We start from the raw sequence: 24,269 nt of genomic DNA, 5'->3' as shown, positions 1-24,269 counted from the left end.
TCAGATTGGAGGAAAACGCACTGATCCACTTTCACTCAGATTTCTCTTGGTTCTCCTCGTCCGTTCGCTCGACCTGCACTCCCCCGAAGCAGTCAGTGGACAAGGAGCAGCTGTTGTTTGTTTGAAGTTGATTTTACGTCCATCACAGTACCATTCAACCTCCAAGAGCTGACCTGAAGATCAACTTTATTCAATCTGATTTTGGTCAGGACGATAAGGCGACTGATCTGGGATCAGCTTCTTCTCTGTGAACTCAATAAAGCTGAAAAGGAAGTCTCTGTAAATCCCCGCCACTTTCTCCCTCTTCGTTAAAGACAGCAGATTTGTTCATCAAGGATCCGAAACACGCCGATTGAGACACATCCTGCGATTGTTCTGTTACTTCCTGTAGGCAGGATGCTGCAACGTTTCCTTTAGATGCAGGATTTCGCCTAGGATGATGCTAAAGCCACCGACGCAAATCTGAGCGGCGCCTCCTGACCCGTCGGGACCAAGAATCCGAGGAGTGCTGATGCTTTTACACCTCACTGCTAGGGTTCAGAACGTAGACAAGAAACATGGAGCAGGTTGTTCAGGCACTTTCCCTTTAATGTCTCAATGTCTCCAGGAGCAGGGGGTCCAAAGGACACACACACAGGGATCTTTGGGCTTCCTGCTTCTGTTTATCGTTAAAAAATTTTTTCATCATGTGTTTTTTCCTCCTTATTGAACGACACGTGGTATTGCAGAACCTTGAAAACAGAGACGCATCGTCCACTGGGTTTGGTCAGCTCTGTGTGTGTGTGTGTGTGTGTGTGTGTGAGTGAGCATTAAAAGTTGGTTCAGTTTTCTATCCTTTGTGTGTGTATGCATTTGTGCTTTAGACAGAATAAAAAAAGACAGCTTTTTATTCGTCTTGTAGATAATTACATTGATTTTTGAGGCTGGTTCTCGATTTCAAATATACACAGTGTAAATACGGCATCGTACATTCACACACACACACACACACACACACACACACACTGATGTTTACAATACAGTTGGACAGCGGTGTTGGCTGCGTGTTAACTGGACATTCAGTAGAGCAGTTACAGATGAGACTCGGAACCTCTTCGAGGGTATTTTTTTGGATTTCTGCATGAATCGGTTTCGCTGGAAAGACGGCATCGCTGAACAGAAGGGAATGGCGTCTTGCGCAGGTTACCGGTTTCCCCCCCGGGATTAAAACGAAGGCGAACCCGGAACCAGCGCCAAAGTGGAGCACTGCGACGTTCAGGTTCACGTGAGAATAAAAAGAATTTCGGAGGAAATTTTACGAGAATGTCTTTAAGATGAATATTTAAGGGTTAATGACGTTAAAGGGAGGCTAGTAAACCAATAGAGGCGCTGGGGCCGGAGTCGGACGCGGTGTCGGACCCGGTGTCGTATCGGGTCCGACTCCGCCCCCTGGACGTTTGGTTCTGGTTCTGTTTCTTCACAAGTTTGCCACCACTACACAATGCAGTCATGTGGCGCAACCAGGTCACAACATCTGCTTTCTCTGGGTTTTTATATTATATATAAATTATATATTAGATTATATTTAAGCTTAAAAGTTACAGGTAACGGAAGCAAAGCTATGAGGATATTTTGCATCAGAAGATGATTGTTCACCGTGACTACGCCGTTTTATCCAAACGTTACAGGAATGTTCGGGAATCGTCGTGTTTGTCGGTAAAGAAAAATCCGGAAAAACAAACTGCAAAGTAAAGCGTCTGATAAAGAAGATTGTCTTTAGTTTTTATCAACATCATCATCATCACGACAGTTGAAGACCTATTCATAGAGAAATCCAGACCCAGAGAGGTTTCACACACACACACACACACACTTGTCTATCACAGTTGTACTTCACTGTGGCTCGTTCGGCCCGTACACACGCTCGGCAGCTTATATCGTTTTGGCTTCAGCAAAAAAATAATTTCCACGCTTTTGTCTCCATTTTATCACAAACACACGTGTCGGGGGTCGCCCGCCGTCCACGTATGAGTTTAGCGCCTCAGACGGGAGAGTGACGTCACCCCCGGGCTGACCGGCCACGGCGACAGAACCGAAAGTAAACTTTAAAAAAAAACAACAAAGAAACATTTCCAGAATATTGTAAAAACGTAAAAGTTCCTGGATTTATATATATTTATATATATTTATCTGTATAGATTTATATGTAGCCCGTTAGCCAGTTGTATATATACACTTTATTATATATAAATGACTATATAAATGAATTTACTGTTAATGGCATAGAAGCTGAATGGCACCAAAAATAACCGATCAACACATCAGGAAGTGTCCGGAGGAAACAAACAAACAACAACAACAAAAAAGTCGCCGTCTGACATTTGTTCGGGTTCGTCTCCGTCACCGTGTCGTCTCGCCTCGTCCGCGTCAGCCGGCGGCTTTGTGTCGGGCGCCGCAGCAGTGGCACGCGACGGCACAGCGATGGCAGGCACGCAGCGGTGCGTAGCAGCACATGCAGGGCGCGATGAGCGACAGGCCGAGCAGCGCGAGCCAGCGCAGGACGAGACGCCCGTCACTGGGGTCGCAGGAGCAAGGCTCCGAGTACTCGCCCTCGGCGTCGGCCATGCAGTGGTACAGCAGGCTGTCAGCGCACCACATGAAGCTCACGCGCCGTATGAGCGCCACCACCGGGTCGGGCGCTTCCTGGCACTGCCCTCGCCGGTTCTGCGCCGGGCTGAACACGTCCCGGCAGTACACGCAGCGCACGCGCTCGTCCTCCGTGCGCCACGGGGTCCGCGGCTGACACGACACCACGCCGCCGCTGATGCCCGATTTCCCGTCGTCTCCGGAGAGCCGGTGCGGGTACGGGTACGTGTAGTCATGTTTGGGCGCTTCGCTCTTGGCGAAGGAGACGTAAGCGTCCGTAGGTTCCGGGCGCAGGAGTTTGTGGGCGCCTGTGGTGGCGTGACGGTAGTCCTCGTAGCCCGTTAGCCAGGCGCGCTCACGCGGGTTAATGCGCACGAGCTCTTCTTCTTCCTCCGGGAAGTTCACAGGAACGTGGGGGAACATCGGCACCGCCTGCAGGGGCACCAGAGCAGGAAACAGATCACAATAAGGTAACGTTATTCAGACAAAACTCTCTCAAATGGAGTCATGTGACGAGACACGGTCTCGCTTCTGTAGGATTTCACTTTATGGGTCATTTCTTGAATCATTTCTTATTTATTGAATCATTCACTGAATCGTTTCTTATTTACTGAATCATTTACAGAATCGCTTCTTATTTTCTGAATCATTTTCTGAATCATTTGCTGAACCATTTCTTATTTACTGAAACATCTGCGGAATCATTTCCTATTTACTGAGTCATTTACTGAATCATTTCTCACTTACTGAATCATTCACTGAATCGCTTCTAATTTACTGAATCATTTACCGAATCATTTCTTTCTTCCTGAATCATTTACTGAATTATGTCTTATTTACTGAATCATTTACTGGATCATTTCTTATACACTGAGTCATTTACAGAATTGCTTCTTATTTTCTGAATAATTTACTGAATCATTTCTTATTTACTGAGTCATTTACTGAATCATTTCTTATTTACTGAAACATCTACAGAATCATTTCATATTTACTGAGTCATTTACTGAATCATTTCTTATTTACTGAATCATTTACAGAATCGCTTCTTATTTTCTGAATCATTTACTGAATCATTTCTTATTTACTAAAATATCTACTGAATTATGTCTTATTTACTGAATCATTTACTGAATCATTTCTTATTTACTTACATTCACTGAATCGCTTCTTATTTTCTGAATTACTTACTGAATCATTTCTTATTTACTGAATCATTCACTGAATCATATCTTACTTCCTGAATCATTTACTGAATTATGTCTTATTTACTGAATCATTTATTGAATCATTTCTTATTTACTGAATCATTCACTGAATCATTTCTTACTTCCTGAATCATTTACTGAATTATGTCTTATTTACTGAATCATTTATTGAATCACTTCTCATTTACTGAATCATTTACTGAATCATTTCTTATATCTTCCAGCACAACTGAGGAACCAACATCTATGTCCTTACCACTTCTGTCTGTAATTTAAAGTCACTTTGTTTTAATTGTATAAAAGATATGAGCTACGAGTTTAAATCTGTAACCTTAATCATCAGCTCCATCCATATTACAAAGAATTTCTTCTGAATTTCTTCAAAAAACTCGAACTGGAAGTAACTATTTTTTAAATAAATTAAGTAAATGGTATATGAACGGGCGACAGTCAGTGTACACACTAATGTAGGCATGATGAAGCACCTGGTCCAGGAAGTAATGGTCAGCGTGCCTGTGCTGGTTGTAGAGATGTCCCAGAATGCACTGGTGGTGACGGGATTCACAGAAGCCGATGGGGGCGAGTGTCTGGAGCGACGGCTCTCTCTTCTGTGACGAGTTAGACGAGCTGTCTGTGGCAGTCTGATGGACAGAGCGAGAAAGAAAGAAAAAGGTCAGAACTCGGGAGTGTATGATTTATTTCCTTGGATATTAATGGGGTCTCAGATGTGATCTGCAGTGAGGGTTCATTTATATCAGGAAATTCAGGTCTGTTATAATACCTGACATGTACAGTATATATATGTATACATGTATGTTGTGACTCTCATGATTGATCAGTGGTCCTGGGAGCACTATGTTCCACTGTATACAAACTACACAGAGGAATCACGATACAAACCCACTGGACATGATTATTGAGTCCCCTGTGATAGACTCCAGGCTCCCTGTCTAGGAAAGATGCTACAGAAAATAGATGGATGGATTTTATTCTACACTGGAACTGACTGGCACAGAGGCCACGCCTCCCTCATTAGGAATAAAAAGCACAGAGGCCACACCCCTTTCACTAAGCCTGAAAGAAGGTGCAGAGGCCACACCTCCTTCACTAAGACTGAAAGATCACACAGAGACCATGCCTCCTTCTCCTGAGACTGACAGACTACACAGAGGCCACGCCCCCTAACTGAGACTGACAGACAACACAGAGGCCATGCCCCCTAACCGAGACTGACAGACAACACAGAGGCCATGCCCCCTAACTAAGACTGACAGACTACACAGAGGCCACGCCTCCTTCTCTGAGACTGACAGACTACACAGAGGCCATGCCCCCTAAATGAGACTGACAGACTACACAGAGGCCACGCCTTCTTCTCTGAGACTGACAGACTACACAGAGGCCACACCCCCTAAATGAGACTGACAGACTACGCAGAGGCCACGCCCCTAAATGAGACTGACAGACTGCACAGAGGCCACCCCTTCTTCTCTGAGACTGATAGACTACACAGAGGCCACGCCTCCTTCTCTGAGACTGACAGACTACAGAGAGGCCACGCCCCTAAATGAGACTGACAGACTACATAGAGGCCACGCCTTCTTCTCTGAGACTGACAGACTACACAGAGGCCACGCCTCCTTCTCTGAGACTGACAGACTACAGAGAGGCCACGCCCCTAAATGAGACTGACAGACTACATAGAGGCCACGCCTTCTTCTCTGAGACTGACAGACTACACAGAGGCCACGCCTCCTTCTCTGAGACTGACAGACTACAGAGAGGCCACACCCCTAAATGAGACTGACAGACTACACAGAGGCCACACCTCCTTCTCTGAGACTGACAGACTACACAGAGGCCACGCCTCCTTCTCTGAGACTGACAGACTACAGAGAGGCCACACCCCTAAATGAGACTGACAGACTACACAGAGGCCATGCCTTCTTCTCTGAGACTGACAGACTACACAGAGGCCACGCCCCTAAATGAGACTGACAGACTACACAGAGGCCACACCTCCTTCTCTGGCACTGACAGGCAATGCAGAGGCCACGACTTTTCTAAAGAAAAACTAAAAATAATTGAAAAAACACTTCATGATCTTGACCTTTCACCTCTTTTGTGCTGTAGTGAGGAAATAAAATGTTTAGTATAGGATGATCCTCACAATCAGCCATAACCTTTGCCCTACAGAGTCAGAGCTATCCTCTTCCTGCACCACTTCCTGTCCTGTCAGGACTATTCTGAGCCAGTGTGTGTGTGTGTTTGAGCCAATAACTGAATGAAGAGTCATGCTGCGAGAGCTGTCCTGCCAGTAATAACAAGAAGACAGCCAGTGTGTGTGTGTGTGTGTGTGATTTCTCCAGACTGTTGCTCTGTTCAGCATGAGGCAAGAAGTTACAGTAAGATCCTGACAATGTGATTTAACAGGTCAGTGGATTTTGATTTAGACACACACACACTCACACACACACAGGAAGTTGTTTTTATTACAGCACATTCACAGGAAATTGAAAAGTTTTCTTTTGAGCACTGCTGGCTGAAAATGTGTTTTTTAACAATTGTTGATGTGAAGTTTTCTGTTGGGAGATGTTTTTTGTAATACTAATGGAAGGAGTCTCCAGTGTCAGTGCCTTCGTATCAGTCAGAAGGTAAAGCTGTGGTTTGTGTGTGTGGTATTTCAGCTCCCCTGCCAGGCCATTCAGTGTGTTTCTGTGGTCTTGTATTAGGAGCAGCAGGGGAAAAGGTTAGAGGCCACTTCCTGAAAGCAACATCCCTCCTTACACACACACACACACACACACACACACAACCATCAGCCCTTTCCTTATACACATACTCATATTTATGATGACTTGTATAGAGACGGAGAGAAAGCCAGCAAGAGACAGTGAGTGAGACAGAGAGTGAGATAGTGAGACAGAGTGTGAGTGAGTTTGACAAGAGAGTGAAACTGTGAGGCATAGAGTGAGATACTGAAACAGAAATGGGACAGTTAATGAGATTGTGAGACAGACAGAAATGAGAGTGAGACAGTTAGGGAAACAGAGGGTGAGACAGAGAGTGAGATACTGAAACAGAGAGTTAGACAATGAATGAGGCAGGGAAACAGAGAGTTAGACAATGAATGAGGCAGGGAAACAGAGGGTGAGACAGAGAGACAGTGAGAGAGACAGAGGGTGAGACAGTGAGACAGAGAGAGATACTGAAACAGAGAGTGAGACAGAGAGTGAGATACTGAAACAGTGAGTGAGACAGACAGTGAGATACTGAAACAGTAAATGAGACAGAGAGTGAGATACTGAAACAGTGAGTGAGACAGAGAGACAAAGAGTGAGATACTGAAACAGTGAGTGAGACAGATAGACAAAGAGTGAGATACTGAAACAGTGAGTGAGACAGTGTGACAGAGTGAGAGAGAGTGAGATACTGAAACAGTAAGTGAGACAGTAAGACAGAGAGTAAGACACTGAAACAGTGAGTGAGACAGAGAGACAGAGAGTGAGATACTGAAACAGTGAGTGAGACAGAGAGTGAGATACTGAAACAGTGAGTGAGACAGAGAGTGAGATACTGAAACAGTGAGTGAGACAGAGAGACAGAGAGTGAGATACTGAAACAGTGAGTGAGACAGAGAGACAGAGAGTGAGATACTGAAACAGTGAGTGAGACAGAGAGTGAGATACTGAAACAGTGAGTGAGACAGAGAGTGAGATACTGAAACAGTGAGTGAGACAGAGAGTGAGATACTGAAACAGTGAGTGAGACAGAGAGACAGAGTGAGATACTGAAACAGTGAGTGAGACAGAGAGACAGAGAGTGAGATATTGAAACAGTGAGTGAGACAGAGAGACAGAGAGTGAGATACTGAAACAGTGAGTGAGACAGAGAGTGAGATACTGAAACAGTGAGTGAGACAGAGTGAGATACTGAAACAGTGAGTGAGACAGAGAGACAGAGAGTGAGATACTGAAACAGTGAGTGAGACAGAGTGAGATACTGAAACAGTGAGTGAGACAGAGAGACAGAGAGTGAGATACTGAAACAGTGAGTGAGACAGAGAGACAGAGAGTGAGATACTGAAACAGTGAGTGAGACAGAAAGTGAGACAGGGAAAGAGAGCGAGGTCCTCACCGTGAAGACATCATCGTCTCCGAGCTCCGTCTCGTTCTGTAGCGTAGACGAGGACGTGGTGGAACCTGCATACAGGACAAACACCACTCTGATCACACGGCTTTCAACTTCATACAGCAGAGGTCTTACTAATACGTCACCGTTACCATAGTAACGGCTCACTCATGCTTACCATGGACGTTGTACATGATCTTTTCGTTGTTATTAGATAAATACTAAGTAATAACATTATAATACAATATAGTGAGCTTTTCTGTAAGGATGTGTTTATTTATCATTTCTAGGGTTTACTGGAAGGAGTCTCCAGTCTCAGTGTTTTATAACAGATCAGGAGTTTACACTCTCTGGATCCTCGGTCACATTTTAGTCTTATCAGCTTCAGGAGAGAGAGAAAAGAGAGAGAGAGAGAGAACAGAGAAAAAAAGAGAAAGAGAAGAGAGAGAGAAAAGAGAAAGAGAGAAGAGAGAGAGAGAGAGAAGAAAGAAAGAAAAAAGAGAGAGAACAGAGAAAAAATAGAAGAGAGAGAAAAGTGAGAGAAAGAAAGCAGGGAGAAAAGAGAGAGAAGAAAGAGAGAGAGAAAAGAAAGAGAGAGAGTAAGAAAAGAGAGAAGAAAAAAGAGAGAGAGTGAAGGGAAGAGAGAGAGAGAGAAAAGAGAAAGAGAGAAGAGAGAGATGTTGTTAAGGTTTAGTAGGTTTAGTAAACATGAGTCTAAATGTAGATCCCAGCACTGTAAAGGTTCCAGCATGTACAGATGATGAAAACAGCTGCCATATTTTCGCTCACCATCGGTCAGGTCCTCAATGGCCTTCCGGACGCCGCGGTCGAAGGCGCGAGCGTCCGCTGGACTCTGGAACGTCAGGCCGCACTTCTTGTTGTCCACTCTCCAGTGATGGAAGGTGGGAGTGGCTTTAGTGTAGATCAGGTCCTTCTTCAGGAAGCACTTGAGGATCACCTGCGTATAACACAACACTCTGTATCACTGAGGCTACTGACACCACCACAGGTCAGATACCATGTTTATCAACTTCATTAAATGCTAATATGCTAATTAGGGTCTGGATATGCGACAAACCCAGGGAAATCCACAAGAGCGTAGCTGTTTAAAAACACATTTGTACATAGTCAGTGTTGTTGAATGTTTTGTTATTACATTTATCATAAACTGATCAGCTCCGCCCACTCTCTTATAACACTGCATGTGGTGCTTTTTAAAGAAAAGATAACATTTTGGAGGCGGGGCTAATTTCAGGTTTGGGGGAAAAAAAGTTCCTGCCTTGACAAACCTTCTGTTTGACAAATGCTAAGCTAGCAGGTAAGCTAACATATGCGTTTATTTATTTATTTATTTTCCATACCACACAGGAGTATTATATTGTAAAAATCTGGTTATAAAAGTTTTAGCACTGATGTTGTCGTATAGCACTTATCTTTATGGCAGTGCACAGGACAAAACAGGAAGTCCTTATTTGGGCATGAAAGTTGTCACTAAACTAGACCACAGAAATGAAGTGGCATTTTAAAAAGGACAAACATCACAGGCAATAAAAAAAACTTATACAGAAATATTTTTTGTCTCTTAGTAAGTTACACTCGAGAGACATTTCTAGAACATACACATACAGAGGTTTATACACTTTTTTAAAAATTAAACACACACACCTGTTTGTCTCGGAGTCTCTCGCCGTAGATGAGAAACCCGTTACGGCCAAGGAGGTCCAGATCGGCCGGCACCACCTTACACACGCCCACCCGGCTGAGCCCGCCCCCATCCTGAGCCAGCCAACCGCCACTCGAGTCGTCCCTCGTCATCACCACTGCTTTCACACGCACCAGGTAGTCGTCACTGTGGAGCCAGAAACGAGGAGAAGAACAGGAAGCGTCACGTGAGCATGGCAAAAACTTTTATTACACTGTAATAATCCAGCATAGAACCTGAGATCCGAGTGTCGAATTTACCTACACACCCCGAAAAGGAGAGCTATGCAAAGCGGAGGTGCAGAGAATCAGATTAAAGGTGTTTGTGCTGAAAAAACCAAAGCCAGTTTAACTCTGGGAACAGCAGCTAATCACAGCCTCGGGGCCGTTACGCAAACTCTCACCTCCCTCAACACCGTCGCTTCAGAAGCCGCCGGGTTTAATACAAACGCACGCAAGAGCGAGAGCGTGCAGATACTACAGACGTGAATAGTCGTGAAATCGAAATATTCCACAGCGCTGACGAGTTCTCCCTTCTGATTGGTCAGAAGAACGTCTGTAGTTCACATCCACGAAAGCTAGCAAAACAATCGCGGAATACTTTTCTAGAAAGAGGTGAACTTTCGTAAGGAGTCTCCAGCGTCGGTGCTCTGTAACATTCTGTTACTGATTGTCAAACTAAAAGTCGGCGGTTTGTCACTTTTAAACTTTACTGCAATTGCAACGAACACACTGACACTGCCTTCCCATTCACCAACAAAGTGATCAGCCCCGCCCACTCTGCATGTGGTGCTGTTTAAAGAACAGATAACAGTTTCATTCTGTCTGGAGGCGGGGCTAATTTCAGGGCTGGGAAAAGAAAAAAAAATTCCTTCCTTGACAAAACAAATGACCAAACCATTTTCCAACCAAATGCCTCTACTTTGAAACGAATAAGTGCTAAAGCTCATGTGGAAGCCAATGAGTTCATTTCAGGGCCAGAAAACTTTAAATAAGCAGAATCCTGAAATTAAGAATCTAGCCCCAGCCTGTATGTGGTAACATTATAAATCACAACAGTTTTGTTTATTTTTTTGAAATGACATATTGATCGCAAGCTCTTGAAACACTTTGTAAAATGACAAACCGCACCTTTAATCCAGTTCAAGTTTCATGTTTACTGTCATGTGCATAAAGAGCGCGTCAAACGTTTATTACAGACAGTGAAATTCTTCTGCTGCGGTTTTATGAGGTCAACAATGTACGCAGTCATGAAGTGCCATAGTGAGAGATATGACACAGTGAGAGATATGACACAGTGAGAGATATGACACAGTGAGATAAATTAAAGCTTTAAATTATGAAAGAAATTAATATTCTTTAAACACAGTCCAAAAACATTAGGTTGATTGGTAATTCTAATTTCCCCATAGGAGTGAGTGTGAGTGTGTGTGGTTATCTGTCTATATGTGTGTCCCTGTGATGGACTGGTGACCTGTCCAGGGTGTATCCCTGCCTTTCGCCCAATGTGTTCTGAGATTCCTGTGACCCTAATCAGGAATAATGCGCGTATAGAAAATGGATGAATGGATAAACACTGTCTAAAATTGAGGAGACATAGTGGTACAAGGAGTAAGAGACAAACAAAAGGTGAATAAAATGGTAGCTAGAAAAGCAGCTACTTTTCTGATGGTCATCTCTTCTTCTTCACCTCGGATGTTTTAATCTAATCGATAATCTCCGTAAACATTTATCAGGATGTGATTTCCACCGAGTGTGTTTACGCTCCATGCTGATCCCTGACCTCTGCCACGCAAAAGACGCCTCGTTCGAGTCACAAAAGAGGAAGAGACTCGTTCTGCAGATGGCGCCAGCTCTTGGCAGAGAGTGTGGGAACCGCTTTAATTGAAGGCCCGATTTCCATGCCTGGGTTTGAGGCGACGGGATCAAAGAGAGACACGGAGAACGGCGACGGTGTTTACGCTCCATTCAAACGAACCAGACAACCAGGCGATTCATTAGCGTTCGTTATGTTTCCGCAAATTTATAAAGGAGTTCGTCACCCCCATTCTGTCACTTCTGCTCGGGATCCTTTTTGCTTCTTTTTTTTTTTTTGGAACAGGTTGCTATGACGACGACAGCAGGAAGACTTCCTGTAGTCTCTTGTTCTGCTCCTGATGCTACACCGACAGGAAGGCAGACAACACCAGAGACTAAGCATGTGTGTGTGCATGTGTGTGTGTGTGTTTGCTCTTAGGTAGGTGACATAGATATATATATTTATCTGAAAGACTTAATCAATACCAGATGAACATTTATAATACATGTGAAAGAAAAGCACCCTCATGTGGGGTGAAGGAACTTTATCAGCGAGTCTTTTCCAGGACAGTAGGAGCAAAGGTGAGCTTTTCAGCACTGCTCCAGTCCCCACACTTTCTCACTGCTGCTTTGACATTTTTTTGTTTTTATTAAATAAATCTACATCTGTTTTCCTGTTTCCTGTTCACTCATTAGCTTACATTCACACAGAAAAAGGGCTTCATTAAAACTCACATCTATGTCCTCAAAGAACCAAACGCTGTGTCTTATTTTATTTTTTTTATTTTTTGTATTTATTAAAATAATTAGTTAATTCAGTTAATTTTTTTGTCTCTTTAATTAAATTTACTTTATTTTAAAATAAAAAAAATTCTCTGCCATTATTATTTAAGTAAATTTAGAATTGTTTATCTCTTTAAATTCTTTATTATTATTATTATTATTAATAAATTATCTGTTTGTATTCAAATGCTGTATTTTTCCAGATTTTGCTGAACTATTTCCCTTGTACAGCTAATTTTATTTTATTTTTATTTAATTTTATTTTATTTTTAAATTCCATTTTTGACTATTTTTATTTTGACTCAATTTTTTAAATATCATTTTCTATTTTTATAACCCAGACAGTCGTAGAAAGCATTTATCCGCATGTCCTCCTCTTTATGACTGTATACTTGACAAATACAATGTGAATTTGTAGCCAATCAGCAACATATGGTTCTGTTAGCCACACCCCTTGGTGTCAAAAACGGCGAATAAACCGAATGAACCTGCTTCGCTTTGTTATTCCATTCCACATGTTGAGAACAGAACTGATATATAAAGCACCTCCAGTGTAAATAACAGGGCAGTTCATTAGGTTTCTGATACAAAATCAAAAACAATCCTTCAGGAAGTAGTCAAGTTTTCATCTCAGATACTTTACATTTTCCTCTCCTAATCACAACACTTATTATTAATAATCAGGATTTCAGTGTTAGCGTGATTTCACAGCCGGTAAACCCCTGCACTCCTTCCTGTTAGATCCCTGAAGTCTGGAAGCCACATGGAAGCGGAGATCAGTATTGGAAACAGGAAGTGGGAGATTCAGGGTGTGGAAGTGTTAGTGATGACCCACTTCACACATCCTGCTTAGACAATCACAAACGATGGTGGGACATTTCAGCCAGCGAAGGGCTTTAATGCTTAACTGCATGGCCATAAAGCTCACAGTACAGCACATGGGCCAAAAGTTGAACACACACACACAGACACACTTGGCTAGTGAATGAAATGTAAAAGGTAAAAAGGTAAAATCTTTGTTGAATAAACCTCCACAGTGAGCAAGGTTAGTCTTAAATCTGATTGGTCAGAACTTTTCATCACATCCCTATAACAGCAATTCTGACACTTTGATATCAATTCTATAGTAACAATTTATGCAAGGAGTAAATTACAGATAGATAGATAGACAGACATACTTTATTTGTGTAGATTATATTATGGCAGCTTAGTCAGTAACAAGATAACACACACACAAATATAATTATAGAGTTAAATCTATCTCTATCTCTCTCTCTCTCTCTCTCTCTCTCTCTCTCTCTCTCTCTCTATATATATATATATATATATATATATATATATACAATGAAAGGAACTCTTAATGCTTCAGCTTCATGCCAAGACATTTTGGACAATTTCATGCTCTTTGTGTGAACAGTTTGGGGATGACCCCTTCCTTTTCCAACATGACTGTACACCAGTGACCAAAGCAAGGTCCATAAAGACATGGATGAGTGAGTTTGGTGTGGAGGAACTTGACTGGCCTGCACAGAGTCTTGACCTCAATCCCATAGAACACCTTTGGGATGAATTACCGCGGAGACTGAGAGCCAGACCTTCTCATCCAACATCAGTGCCTGACCTCACAAATGCACTTCAAGAGGAATGGTCAAAAATTCCCATAAACATGCTCCTAAACCTTGTGGAAAGCCTTCTCAGAAGAGTTGATGCTGTTATAGCTGCAAAGGGCGAGACAACTCCATATTACATTCATGTGCATGTAAAGGCAGATATATATAATTTTAAAAACATGTTATTTAATAAAGAAAAAAGTTGCATTATTAAGACTTTTATTATTATGGAAGGAGTCTCCGGTGTCAGTGTGTAAAATTCCAGACACGGGAAAGTCAGTTATGACAGTATGTCTGCTTCACCAAGCCACATTTCTACAGTTCTTGTGTTTTATGGTGTGAATTTACTGGACTTACAAGCCATTACACATGTACAGACGGCCAACAAACAAACAAACAAACAAACAGCCAGACATCACTGCATATTGACACGATTAAAAAATCCATTTGTTAATTTTCTTATTTCAGTAATCAATCAGTACTGCCGAATACACTGACGGAGAAAAAGAAAACGAAAAAGAGAGAGTCAGAGAGACAGAGCGAGAGAGAGAGAGAGAGATGTAGGTCAGTAACCAAGAGCTTAAAGCTAACGGGTATAAAACTTCATAGTAAAAGCAAACAGCTAACAGATTAGCATGTGTAATTTACTGCTTGCTAGCAGTGAATGACAAGAAGAAAAGAGTTATTTAAACGAATAAATGAAGATTGTTAGTTCAACAAAATCATTAGGAGTCAGCTAATGAGGATGAGTCAGCATTTTTTTTTGACATGGTAACTGCTTGAAAATTTTTCTTCAGTTTGTAGCAAGTGTAGCTTGTAGCAGAGAGAATCAGGTATTTCCCTGATTAGGTAGAAGAGATCATGCTAACTAGCCCTTCATAGTACGAATTAGCAGCTTGAATTGTAGCATTTATGATATACTAACAAGAAGAAGAGAGTTAGCATTTCCCTGACTATGTTGCAAACTGGCACTCGGTTAGCGTTTAATGTTTGCTTGCAGTGTCTGAATGTGTCAACAGATTCATTAGAAGTTTTTTTTATGACATGATAACTAGTTGAATATTAGCTTTATTTCGTAGCAAATGTAGCTTGTAGGTATGAGATATTTTCCTGATTAGTTAAAGGCGATAATGCTAACTGGATCTTGCTGATTGCTGGCAACACTTTTAGCAGTGGAAATAGAAACCGTACAGTGGCTGAACTATCTGGTACATTTTAGCATGTAGCTCTTAAAACACTCCAGCAGGATGCTTCATTATGATCATTTTACATATTTATTCATCTATTTGGTCAATTTTAAATCTCTTGATAACAAAATGCTCACTTCAACATTTCTGAGAAATTTCATTTTGTCCTTGTCCAAACTGTGCTAGCTTATTAGCTAGCGCACTATTCCCTGGACCATAAAGTACAACCAAATGATCAAACACTGGTCCTACTGAGGATATTCATTATCAAGAGGCACGACACTGGATTTTCTCATTTTATTTTTTAGCTTTAGATTCCGTTAGCTAACGATGTTGAAGTTGTAACACTGACATACGTCATGACAAGTAGCCTAGTGTGATGAGGACCCTATGATTCTGCTTGCTACTCCAGCAAAATCATTAGAAAAAGGCTCTGGCTCCACATCCCTTACTTTTCCTGTCAGAAAATCTTCCAAGTCGAAAATGTTCTAGGAAGTAAATCCCAGTCTATCCAAAGATCCCTTGAGAAAACTGTATTTCTAAGAGCGCGCTGAATTATGCTGTCCTATTACGATGCATTATGGGATTTCACTGGATATTATCCGCTATGGTTTTGGATGTGGCTGAAAAAACTGTTTTTGAGACATAAATCCCATGATACATATCGTTAAGTACTGCAATGTTGTAATTCAGACTTTTTTCCATCTGCGGATGAAAAAAACCAAAGCGTTTCTCGGACCATTTGCTATTTATTATTATACGTTGCCTGACATTCCAGCCTGCCTCGTGTGTGTGTGTGTGTCAGTGTGTGTTTGCTCAGCACGGGTGTGAGAGGGTCATAAATTAGAATAATAAAAGATAACAACCCCCACAACGCCCGAGTCACACGCACGTTCTGTCCACAAGCCCTCGGCACGAACAAGATAAAAAGCAGCGATAACCAAAGAAAAGAGTTTGAGCCAACGGGCCTCGTCGGACCTGCAGGAGCCGGTCGCTATCGGCCTTGTGCGCTAATCAATAGCGTTTGCTTTACTGTAGTGTATTTAAGCGAGCAGAGAGCCAAAGAGCTGTTGGATTCCCCTGTCCTGATTGGTCAGGAGGTGTTGACTCAGCTATGACTGTATTTCCTGCTGTAAATTAATCACGGGTTGAGATTACGATTAATGCACTCACTCGAATACACTAGCGTATCATACTTAAGTAGAATTTCAGTAGTACTTCAGTAGAATATCATTCATGTTTCTTTAGTGTTTCAGTAGTATATCAGTCATGTTTCAGTAGCATTGTAGTAGTATATCAGTCATTTTTTAGTACAATTTCAGTAGTATATCATTCATGTTTCAGTAGTATTTCAGTAGTATATCATTCATGTTTCAGTAGTATTTCAGTAGTATATCACTCATGTTTCAGTAGTATTTCAGTAGTATATCACTCATGTTTCAGTAGTATATCATTCATGTTTCAGTAGTATGTCAGTCATATTTGAGTAGTATATCATTCATGTTTCAGTAGCATTGTAATAGTATACCAGTCATATTTCAGTAGAATATCATTCATGTTTCAATAGAATTTCAGTAGTATACCATTCATGTTTCGGTAGAGTTTCAGTAGTATATCAGTAGTATGTCAGTCATGTTTCAGTAGTATTTCAGTAGTATATCATTCATATATCAGCAGTATTTCAGTCACATTTCAGTAGAATTTCAATAGTATTTCAGTAGTATATCAGTTATATTTTAGGAGAATTTCAGTAGTATGTTAGTCATATTTCAGTAGAATTTCAGTAGTATATCAGTCATTGGCAGAGTCGAATATGCTATTATGTAATAAACAGATTATTTATTACAGAAATTTTGCAATAAGAGATTCATATTTATCAGTTGTGGAAGCAGTATCCCGTTTCAGAGCTTTGTTTTTCTGCCTATGGCACCAACAGGATGTTTGTTTTTTCTTCCGATGAGGGCTGAGGGTTTATAGAGGCTATAATGCACAGGAAAGTGACACAGGAACAAACTTGTTTCACATCACACCGGATTATTTCCCACCCTTCCCATCGTCATGTTTTATTCCTGTGCATCTCTCGAGTAGGTTTGCTGAGCCTGACACGTTGCCTTTTGACACGCTGAATAACAGTGCTGATTACAGGAGTTAATGTTAAGCTCCTAAAGCGCTTGCTTAGCCAAAAGGAAGGTGTTTGACTGCATGCTAATGCTATTAGCCAGGGACTTTGATCCACTTTTCCATGCGATGTGAAAACCCAAAGTCCTTATGGGCTACTATGTAGGAAACAAACAGGATCTGACATCATTAACACTGATATACTAAAATTAAAGGATGACTGATATCATGAGTACATTCATAACACATATATAATATTATTACTCACAGCACCAGGGACCTGACTGGAATAAATGTTCTACCAGAACATTTTTGAAACAAAATACTCCTTACTATTTCACAGTTTTTTGTTATTTTTTTATCATATACATGGTAAAAATGTCTTCAACCATCGTGATATGATATTTTTGTGTGGGATTTTGTGACTGGGAAAACCTGACCTATATTATATGATTACTCTTGCCTAGGATTTCTGGAGCAATCGAGTTTTCGAAGAGGCCAGTTTAACAAATGTGGGGGTAAAAACAGTCCATCTGCCCAGAGATGCCTAAAACCGTGCTAACTACCTGTGAGTTCCTCAAACAGTGGTAGATAAATAGCTATGTGCAAAGGACAAAGTGACATAAGGCTAACCACTTTAGTTTTTAATCAGATCTACAAGCACTCACTCGGAATGAAATCTCTATATGTAATTTTGACATGTTTCAGAAGTATATCAGCAGTATTTCAGTAGAATATCAGTGATGTATCAGTAGAATTTCAGTAGTATAACAGTCATTTTTCAGTAGTATTTCAGTAGTATATCAGGTGTATTTCAGTAGTATATCAGGCGTATTTCAGTAAGATAGCAGTCACTTTTCAGTAGTATTTCAGTAGTATATCAGCAGAATATCAGTCATGTTTCAGTAGTGTTTCAGTAGTTTATCCGTCATATTTCAGTAGTATATTAGTAATATTTCAGTAGTATATTAGTCGTGTCTCAGTAATATTTCAGTAGTATATCAGTTGTGTTTCAGCAGTATTTCAGTAGTATAGCAGTCATTTTTCAGTAGTATATCAGGCGTATTTCAGTACTATATGAGGTGTATTTTAGTAGTATTTCAGTAGTATATCAGCCGTATATTAGTAGTATATCAGTCATGTTTCAGTAGTGTTTTAGTGGTATAGCAGTCATATTTCAGTAATATTTCAGTAGTATATCAGCAGAATTTCCGTCATGTTTCAGTAGTTTTTCAGTAATGTATCAGCCATATTTCCACAGTATTTTATTAGTATTCACATTTCAGCACTATAGTAGACAATGTCACTGGTTCACAGTAGGACTGTTTTTTTCCCCAAATTGCCATGCTAGCTAACACAACACACTCTAATATTGTTGGTGATACTTCAGTAACCACAATGACGAGATCTGCAAGACATCGATAACGATTCAATTCAGTTTTATTTCTACAGCACTTTTAGCTATGGACATTGTCACAAAGTAGCTTTACAGAAATAATTTTCAGGACATTACTTATTTCCAAATGAAAAAAAAAATCCAATTTACTCCTAATGATTTAACCATAGGTGACGGTGGTGAGGAAAAACTTTCTGAGACGACATGAAGAAGAAACCATGAGACTCAAAAGGGAACCCAGCTTTATCCGGATGCACATGAAGTCTGTCTGACAAAAACCCTGACATTTGGTAGTTTCCAGATGATTGATGTGGCCATGCATGTGACTAGGAAGTTTCGTACCTTTATCTCTGAGAGTGTAAATACGTTCAAAACGTTCAGTAAACCGACCGTTTCACATGGGTGTGGTCACACAGGAGGCACAGAAACCTCACAACCTCATGACCTCAAGTCTGAGTCAGTTCTGTCAGTCAGCACTGACTGACCAGGGACGTCCGTTATTAACCCTTAATAATGTATCTAACCACAATCTATCCCCTAAATAGGCTTTGAATCCTTCTTCCTTCCATTTGTTGATAGAGTTCCTTGAAACAGGAAGTCAGAGTAATAGAGTGTTGGAGTTCTTGACAGATTAGCATTCAGGACATGCCACACCCACACACTGAATCTAACAAGACCGGCAGTAGACTACCAAACAAGCTAAATATATATATATATATTATATATATTTATATATATATAAAACATTAAAGAATTTACTTTCATCTCTGGAGGATTTCTGACCGTCACCTTGACGACACCCGAGATGTTTCTAGAGTTAGATCTTGTACTCTTTTGAGGCTCCGAGGGTCTGACGTGTTAGATATAATGATATTACTGACCCTTAAGCTCTGATCTGTTACTGACCAGATGTAAGATGATAAAACACATAAAAAAACTGCCAACTCACACAGACTCCACCCCCTTTTTATAGCCTCCAACTGCTGTTTACCAACTTAATCAAACTGCTAACAAGCTGCTACTGTTGAGCAAGACCCATGCCCCCAGGGGTGGAACTGATACATTTTAGGCAGCATATAATTACACCAAGACAATGCTAGAACAGGATGAGTCATCAAAAAAAAGTAATCATGAAATGAACACAAGAAACATCTCCATGTCTTGTCTAGATGTAATATTGAACTGATGTCCAGAACACTGGTGTAATATAAAGCCCTGAAATTTGATTCACAGGAAGCTTTAATGAATCATATCTGCAGCCCTGTTGGCTGTTAATCATCACTCTAGCCTCATGACCAAATGCTTTCTATATTAGAAACTACACGGCAGGTAGGATACAGTAACTGTATCATAAAGAAACCTTCTGAAACCCTAGATAGCTTTATCTCGCTAATCTCACACTTCCGGTGTTATGTCTATTCTGTGGGGCAAGATAATGTAACCATGTGTTGTGATAGAGTGTAGTGTTATGAGGCAGGTTAGAGGTCGGGTTGAGCTGAGTCTGCGCCGTCGGCATTTTTTTTTATGAATGAAGCGTGGTATGCAAATAAGCGCGATTCACGAAAAAGGAGAGAGAGAGAGAGAGAGAGAGAGAGAGAGAGAACATGGCGGATTCAGTGGCCCACCAGCACGCTCACACACACACTCAGAGAGAGAAAGAAAGAGAGAGAGAGATGCAGAAATGCGCCAAAGCCCCGCGCGCACCTCCGGTTTCACACCACGTGGGCTTATAAGGTCTCTACAACAAGCTGAACACTGACGTGTTTACAAAGAAACATCACAGTCACGGGAGAATCTTCTGTGCACAAAACGTTTCCGCTTCAGTCACCCCTCCACCTCCCTCCCCTCATGCTCCCCTCTTCCCTTCTCTCTCTCTCTCTCTCTCCTGCTTTGCTCGTGCGAAGCAGTCGGGGGTAAAAACGGAGGGCCTGACTCGGGCCGTCTCTCTTTCTCTCTCTCTCTGTCTATACCTCCCAGTTTTGAGGCAACCGGAGGATCTTTGGTGCATGTAGGGGGGGAAAGTGCATCAAACGCGCGCGCCTCAGATTTGACGCGGAATAAATAAATCCCAAACGTCACGCATTCAGAAAATAAACGCACCAGGGGTATGGGTATTGGGTTAGTGGGAGCGGAAGGGGTTGAGGGGGAAGGGGAGGAGTACTTACTCGTCTGGCTGCGATTCCTCGGTCATTTTATCTCCCTCGTTTCACCTACAATAATAACATCCCAGAGCGCGCGCGCACCAGCGTCCAGGCTCCATTTTGTCTCCCACCGATCCCGTCTCTCGGTGTGTGTGTGGTTCCCCCCCCCAGTTTTCTTTCTTCTAGCTATATGGAACAGCGGCGATTTCCAGCCCCGCTCTTGTTTGTTTGTTTTTTGTCTTGCACTTTAACCAGCGCGCGACACCGTATAATCCAGCCCGATGGTCTCGTGGACGTCGGAGTCTTCGGTGTGAGATGAGCGCGCGCGCGGCGACAACGACGCGGCTGCAGTCGCGAGCTGCTCTCGGTGAGGACGGCCCCGCGCGAGCCCCATCGCCGCTCCGCGTTCACTCCATGTTGGATTGTATAGTCGGCAAAGGCAAAGCGCCACCGACTGAGAAAGAGAGAGAGAGAGCGAGAGAGAGAAAGGGAGGGGGTTGAGGTGAGTTGGGGGGGGCGGGCGGAAGTAATGACGTCAGAACCGAAGGACCGACAGTTTTCGGACGAAAGGGAACTCGGCGTTCTCCCTTGGCGCAGACTGATATATATCATGAATCATTTCATTGAACCGATTCATTCGAATACACTTATTTAAAGTGCCTTCTGGTTCTCCGACTCTTTACACTCTTACTCCCATTCTTTACTTTTGGAACCTTTGGAAAGTCTCTGTTGTAGGAGACCTAGAAACTTTTATTGGTTACATTACATAAAGTTACATTACGCATCCTTTAGGAGTATTTGAGTAGCCTCAGTACCTGGCATCTTTTCAGCTGGTCACCTCACCATGATCACCAGAGTCCAGACTCTTTATCATGTTCAATGTCCAGCAGTGACATCATGTTGATTTTTCTAAAGGATTTTTTTTGTTTGTTTAGAGCTTGTTTATAAAGCTTTCTTATCATCAATTCACTCCTTACACTATACTGTCAAAAGTTTGTGTAGCTCTGACCATCACACCTAGATATTCTTGTTGAGGCAATGGGGGTGCAGTCGGTGTTTGAATTGACCCAAAAGGTGCAAAGGATCCTTCTGCTTGTTTGTCCACTCCTACCGTCACATATCATGTCTCAGGAGCTTTGTGCACAGGGGCACTGTCATGTTTGGGCCTCTGAGTTCCAGTGAAGGGAACTTGTAATCCTCCAGCACAACACAGTTCTATATAATTATTTGTTTTCACATGTCTGTTACAAGAGTGTGGAAGAACCACATATGGGTGTGACGTACTTCTTGCCACACCGTGTATCTACTTCCAGTTTAAAACAACGAAGGCCCAAAATGACCATTTGCCGGACTTAATTGGCTTAACGGTTAATAATCTAACCACTCTGTTTTAAAATTATTCCCCTTAAAGGTCCTTCCTGCTTATTTGTCCCGGTTCTCAATGTTATACATCCACATTAAAATCATAATGTAGATTAAAAAGAAATAAGTATCTCATAACAAATCTTTGACGTAAATATCTAACCCCCAAACCACATCCAGCTCCTTTAGTGAGATCATACAACCATGTTGATGTGGTTAAGGTCACAGTGACTCACAGTAATCTATAAATATGTCCAGAATTTCACTGTAGCCGAACACTGTCACTTTTTTCTCACACACTTCTTCTCCAGGCCTTACCTCCTACAGATACACAGAGCTTTAATATCAGTTTAAATAAATACAGAATATCAGTGGTTTTATTTATTTATATATTTATTAAGCCTTTAATTTGACCCTTTTGTTTGTTGTATTCCTTGTGAAGATCTAAGTAAGGTCAGCAATACTGACCGAGCAAGGCTAGCATTACTTGTTAGCTACATTAGCACCGTAGCACAAAAATAAAGAGGAAAACATCGACACAAAACGGTGTGGGTTGTGTGTAAAACTGTCCTTTTTCGTTCCTACTTTTATTGATACGGCATATAAGCACATAATAACACCGTGAAAGTGTGTTTCCATTTAAAAAACGCTACGGTTTTAGGTGTGCACGTGGAATTTTGACGGCATCCACTCATGCTAAACCGTTATGCTAGCATGTAACTAGCAGCATGTTTATTACATGTAAACATACATATACATTTATTACATGTATATATATATGCATTCACACACACACACACACACACACACACACACACACACACATATATATATATATATATATATATATATATATATATATATATATGCAAATTTCGATACTAGCTTAAAATACTGATTTATATTTTAACAAAACAATCAAGTGGAAATGACATACAGGCACAGAACCAGTGTTTACATTAAAACAAATGTTTAATGTTTCACACTTTCACTTTCAATTTTATTATTTTTTTTTTTTACAGCTGTATCCTGTGTATATTTACATCCTTATTATAACACATTTTATAATACAAAACCATGAATTAGAATGTTTTTATATTTATATAAAAATATATATAACAATAATAATAATTTAAGGAATAAAGCGAGCAGCCTGGCGAAATCAAACCCTGTTATCTACTGCCACCTTGTGGTCATGGTGCAGAAATGCTAACCTCATGCTAACCTCTTAAAAAGTGCTTATTAAACTGAAACAAAGTCGTACGTCAATATATATTATTATTACACGTATTTTTAAATGGCGTCAGCTGTTGCTCTGTTGCCACTTTGGTTAACAGCTTCCTTATATTACCCACAACGCTGTTCGACTACCTGCTGACTCGGTTCATATCTAGCTAAATTCTTTTAGTCTGCCCAGTTCTCTCATCTGCTCATCTGCTCAAAAAGACCATTTTTTAAAAGCTATACATTTTAATTCATTTTCATTTTTTGCTAATAACAACTCTCGTGAATTGCTAAATTGCTGAAGCTAAGTCTCTGCTGGAACTCAGCATCGTATAGCCACATGGCGCTCTGGGATTTTTGTGTCCAATGTTTACATGGAACTATATCTTCTCTACTACTTCTATCTTCTACTACTTCGTAATATGGCATCAAAAACAAAGCTGTTGTTTTTTCAGAAGATAGCAGCAAAACCCTCCTGTTACCAAGTTAGCCAGTGTAACTATGCTAGCAAAAACTAGCAACGCCCCCCACCTTGTGACATCACTGCGTTCACACAGGAATAATGAAAATACCAAACACCAAAGCAACAAGCTAGCACAGGACTCGCTAAACACATCACAAATGCTTGAACATAAACATCTCTAATGGGTTTCAGGGTGGAATTTTCCCTAAAACAGGCTCATGAGAAAAGACAGTTGTGTTCTCTCTGGGCCCAAACACACCGTGATGATATTAATTTAACTCTAAACAGCTAGTTATTAAGGCTAAATCTTGGGCCGAGAAACATGTAGCATGTTTTTAATAACAGTTCATGTGAAGTCAGATGTTTTTAATTTGCCGAACAGCTAAATAACGGAATCATTCTGTACCCTCTCATTATGAAGTAAATCGATCCAAGCAAATTACGGCTCTTTTTCAGATGCTTTGTGCGATTGCGAAACCTTGAAACTAGTTCAAACAAGACAATTTCCAAATAACCAAATAAT

At 41.2% G+C, this 24,269-nt stretch overlaps 1 protein-coding gene across 1 annotated transcript; it reads right to left on the bottom strand.

The window, feature by feature from the left end:
• Window positions 1-869: 869 nt before the first annotated feature.
• On the bottom strand, window positions 870-21,187 carry spred2a (sprouty related EVH1 domain containing 2a). Its single transcript, XM_058380887.1, has 6 exons — window positions 20,722-21,187; window positions 9,630-9,813; window positions 8,754-8,922; window positions 7,971-8,035; window positions 4,319-4,474; window positions 870-3,057 (listed from the first exon to the last, which is right to left on the bottom strand). Exons 1-6 carry the CDS (start codon window positions 20,745-20,747, stop codon window positions 2,407-2,409), a joined length of 1,251 nt encoding a protein of 416 aa, XP_058236870.1. The 5' UTR covers window positions 20,748-21,187; the 3' UTR covers window positions 870-2,406.
• Window positions 21,188-24,269: the final 3,082 nt, after the last annotated feature.

This window comes from Hemibagrus wyckioides, linkage group LG26 (assembly GCF_019097595.1).
Source record: "Hemibagrus wyckioides isolate EC202008001 linkage group LG26, SWU_Hwy_1.0, whole genome shotgun sequence".
Lineage (NCBI taxonomy): Eukaryota > Metazoa > Chordata > Actinopteri > Siluriformes > Bagridae > Hemibagrus > Hemibagrus wyckioides.
The sequence above is the reverse complement of the archived record's forward strand: the minus strand, read 5'-3'. Positions and strand labels throughout refer to the sequence as shown.

Excerpts from the sequence above, each read along its gene's own strand:
- spred2a (XM_058380887.1), bottom strand. The coding sequence starts at position 20,747 with ATGACCGAGGAATCGCAGCCAGACGA. Across the intron at positions 9,814-20,721 it reads GAGGAATCGCAGCCAGACGA|TGACGACTACCTGGTGCGTG; the intron begins GTAAGTACTCCT and ends CTGGCTCCACAG. Across the intron at positions 8,036-8,753 it reads CATTGAGGACCTGACCGATG|GTTCCACCACGTCCTCGTCT; the intron begins GTGAGCGAAAAT and ends TCCTGTATGCAG.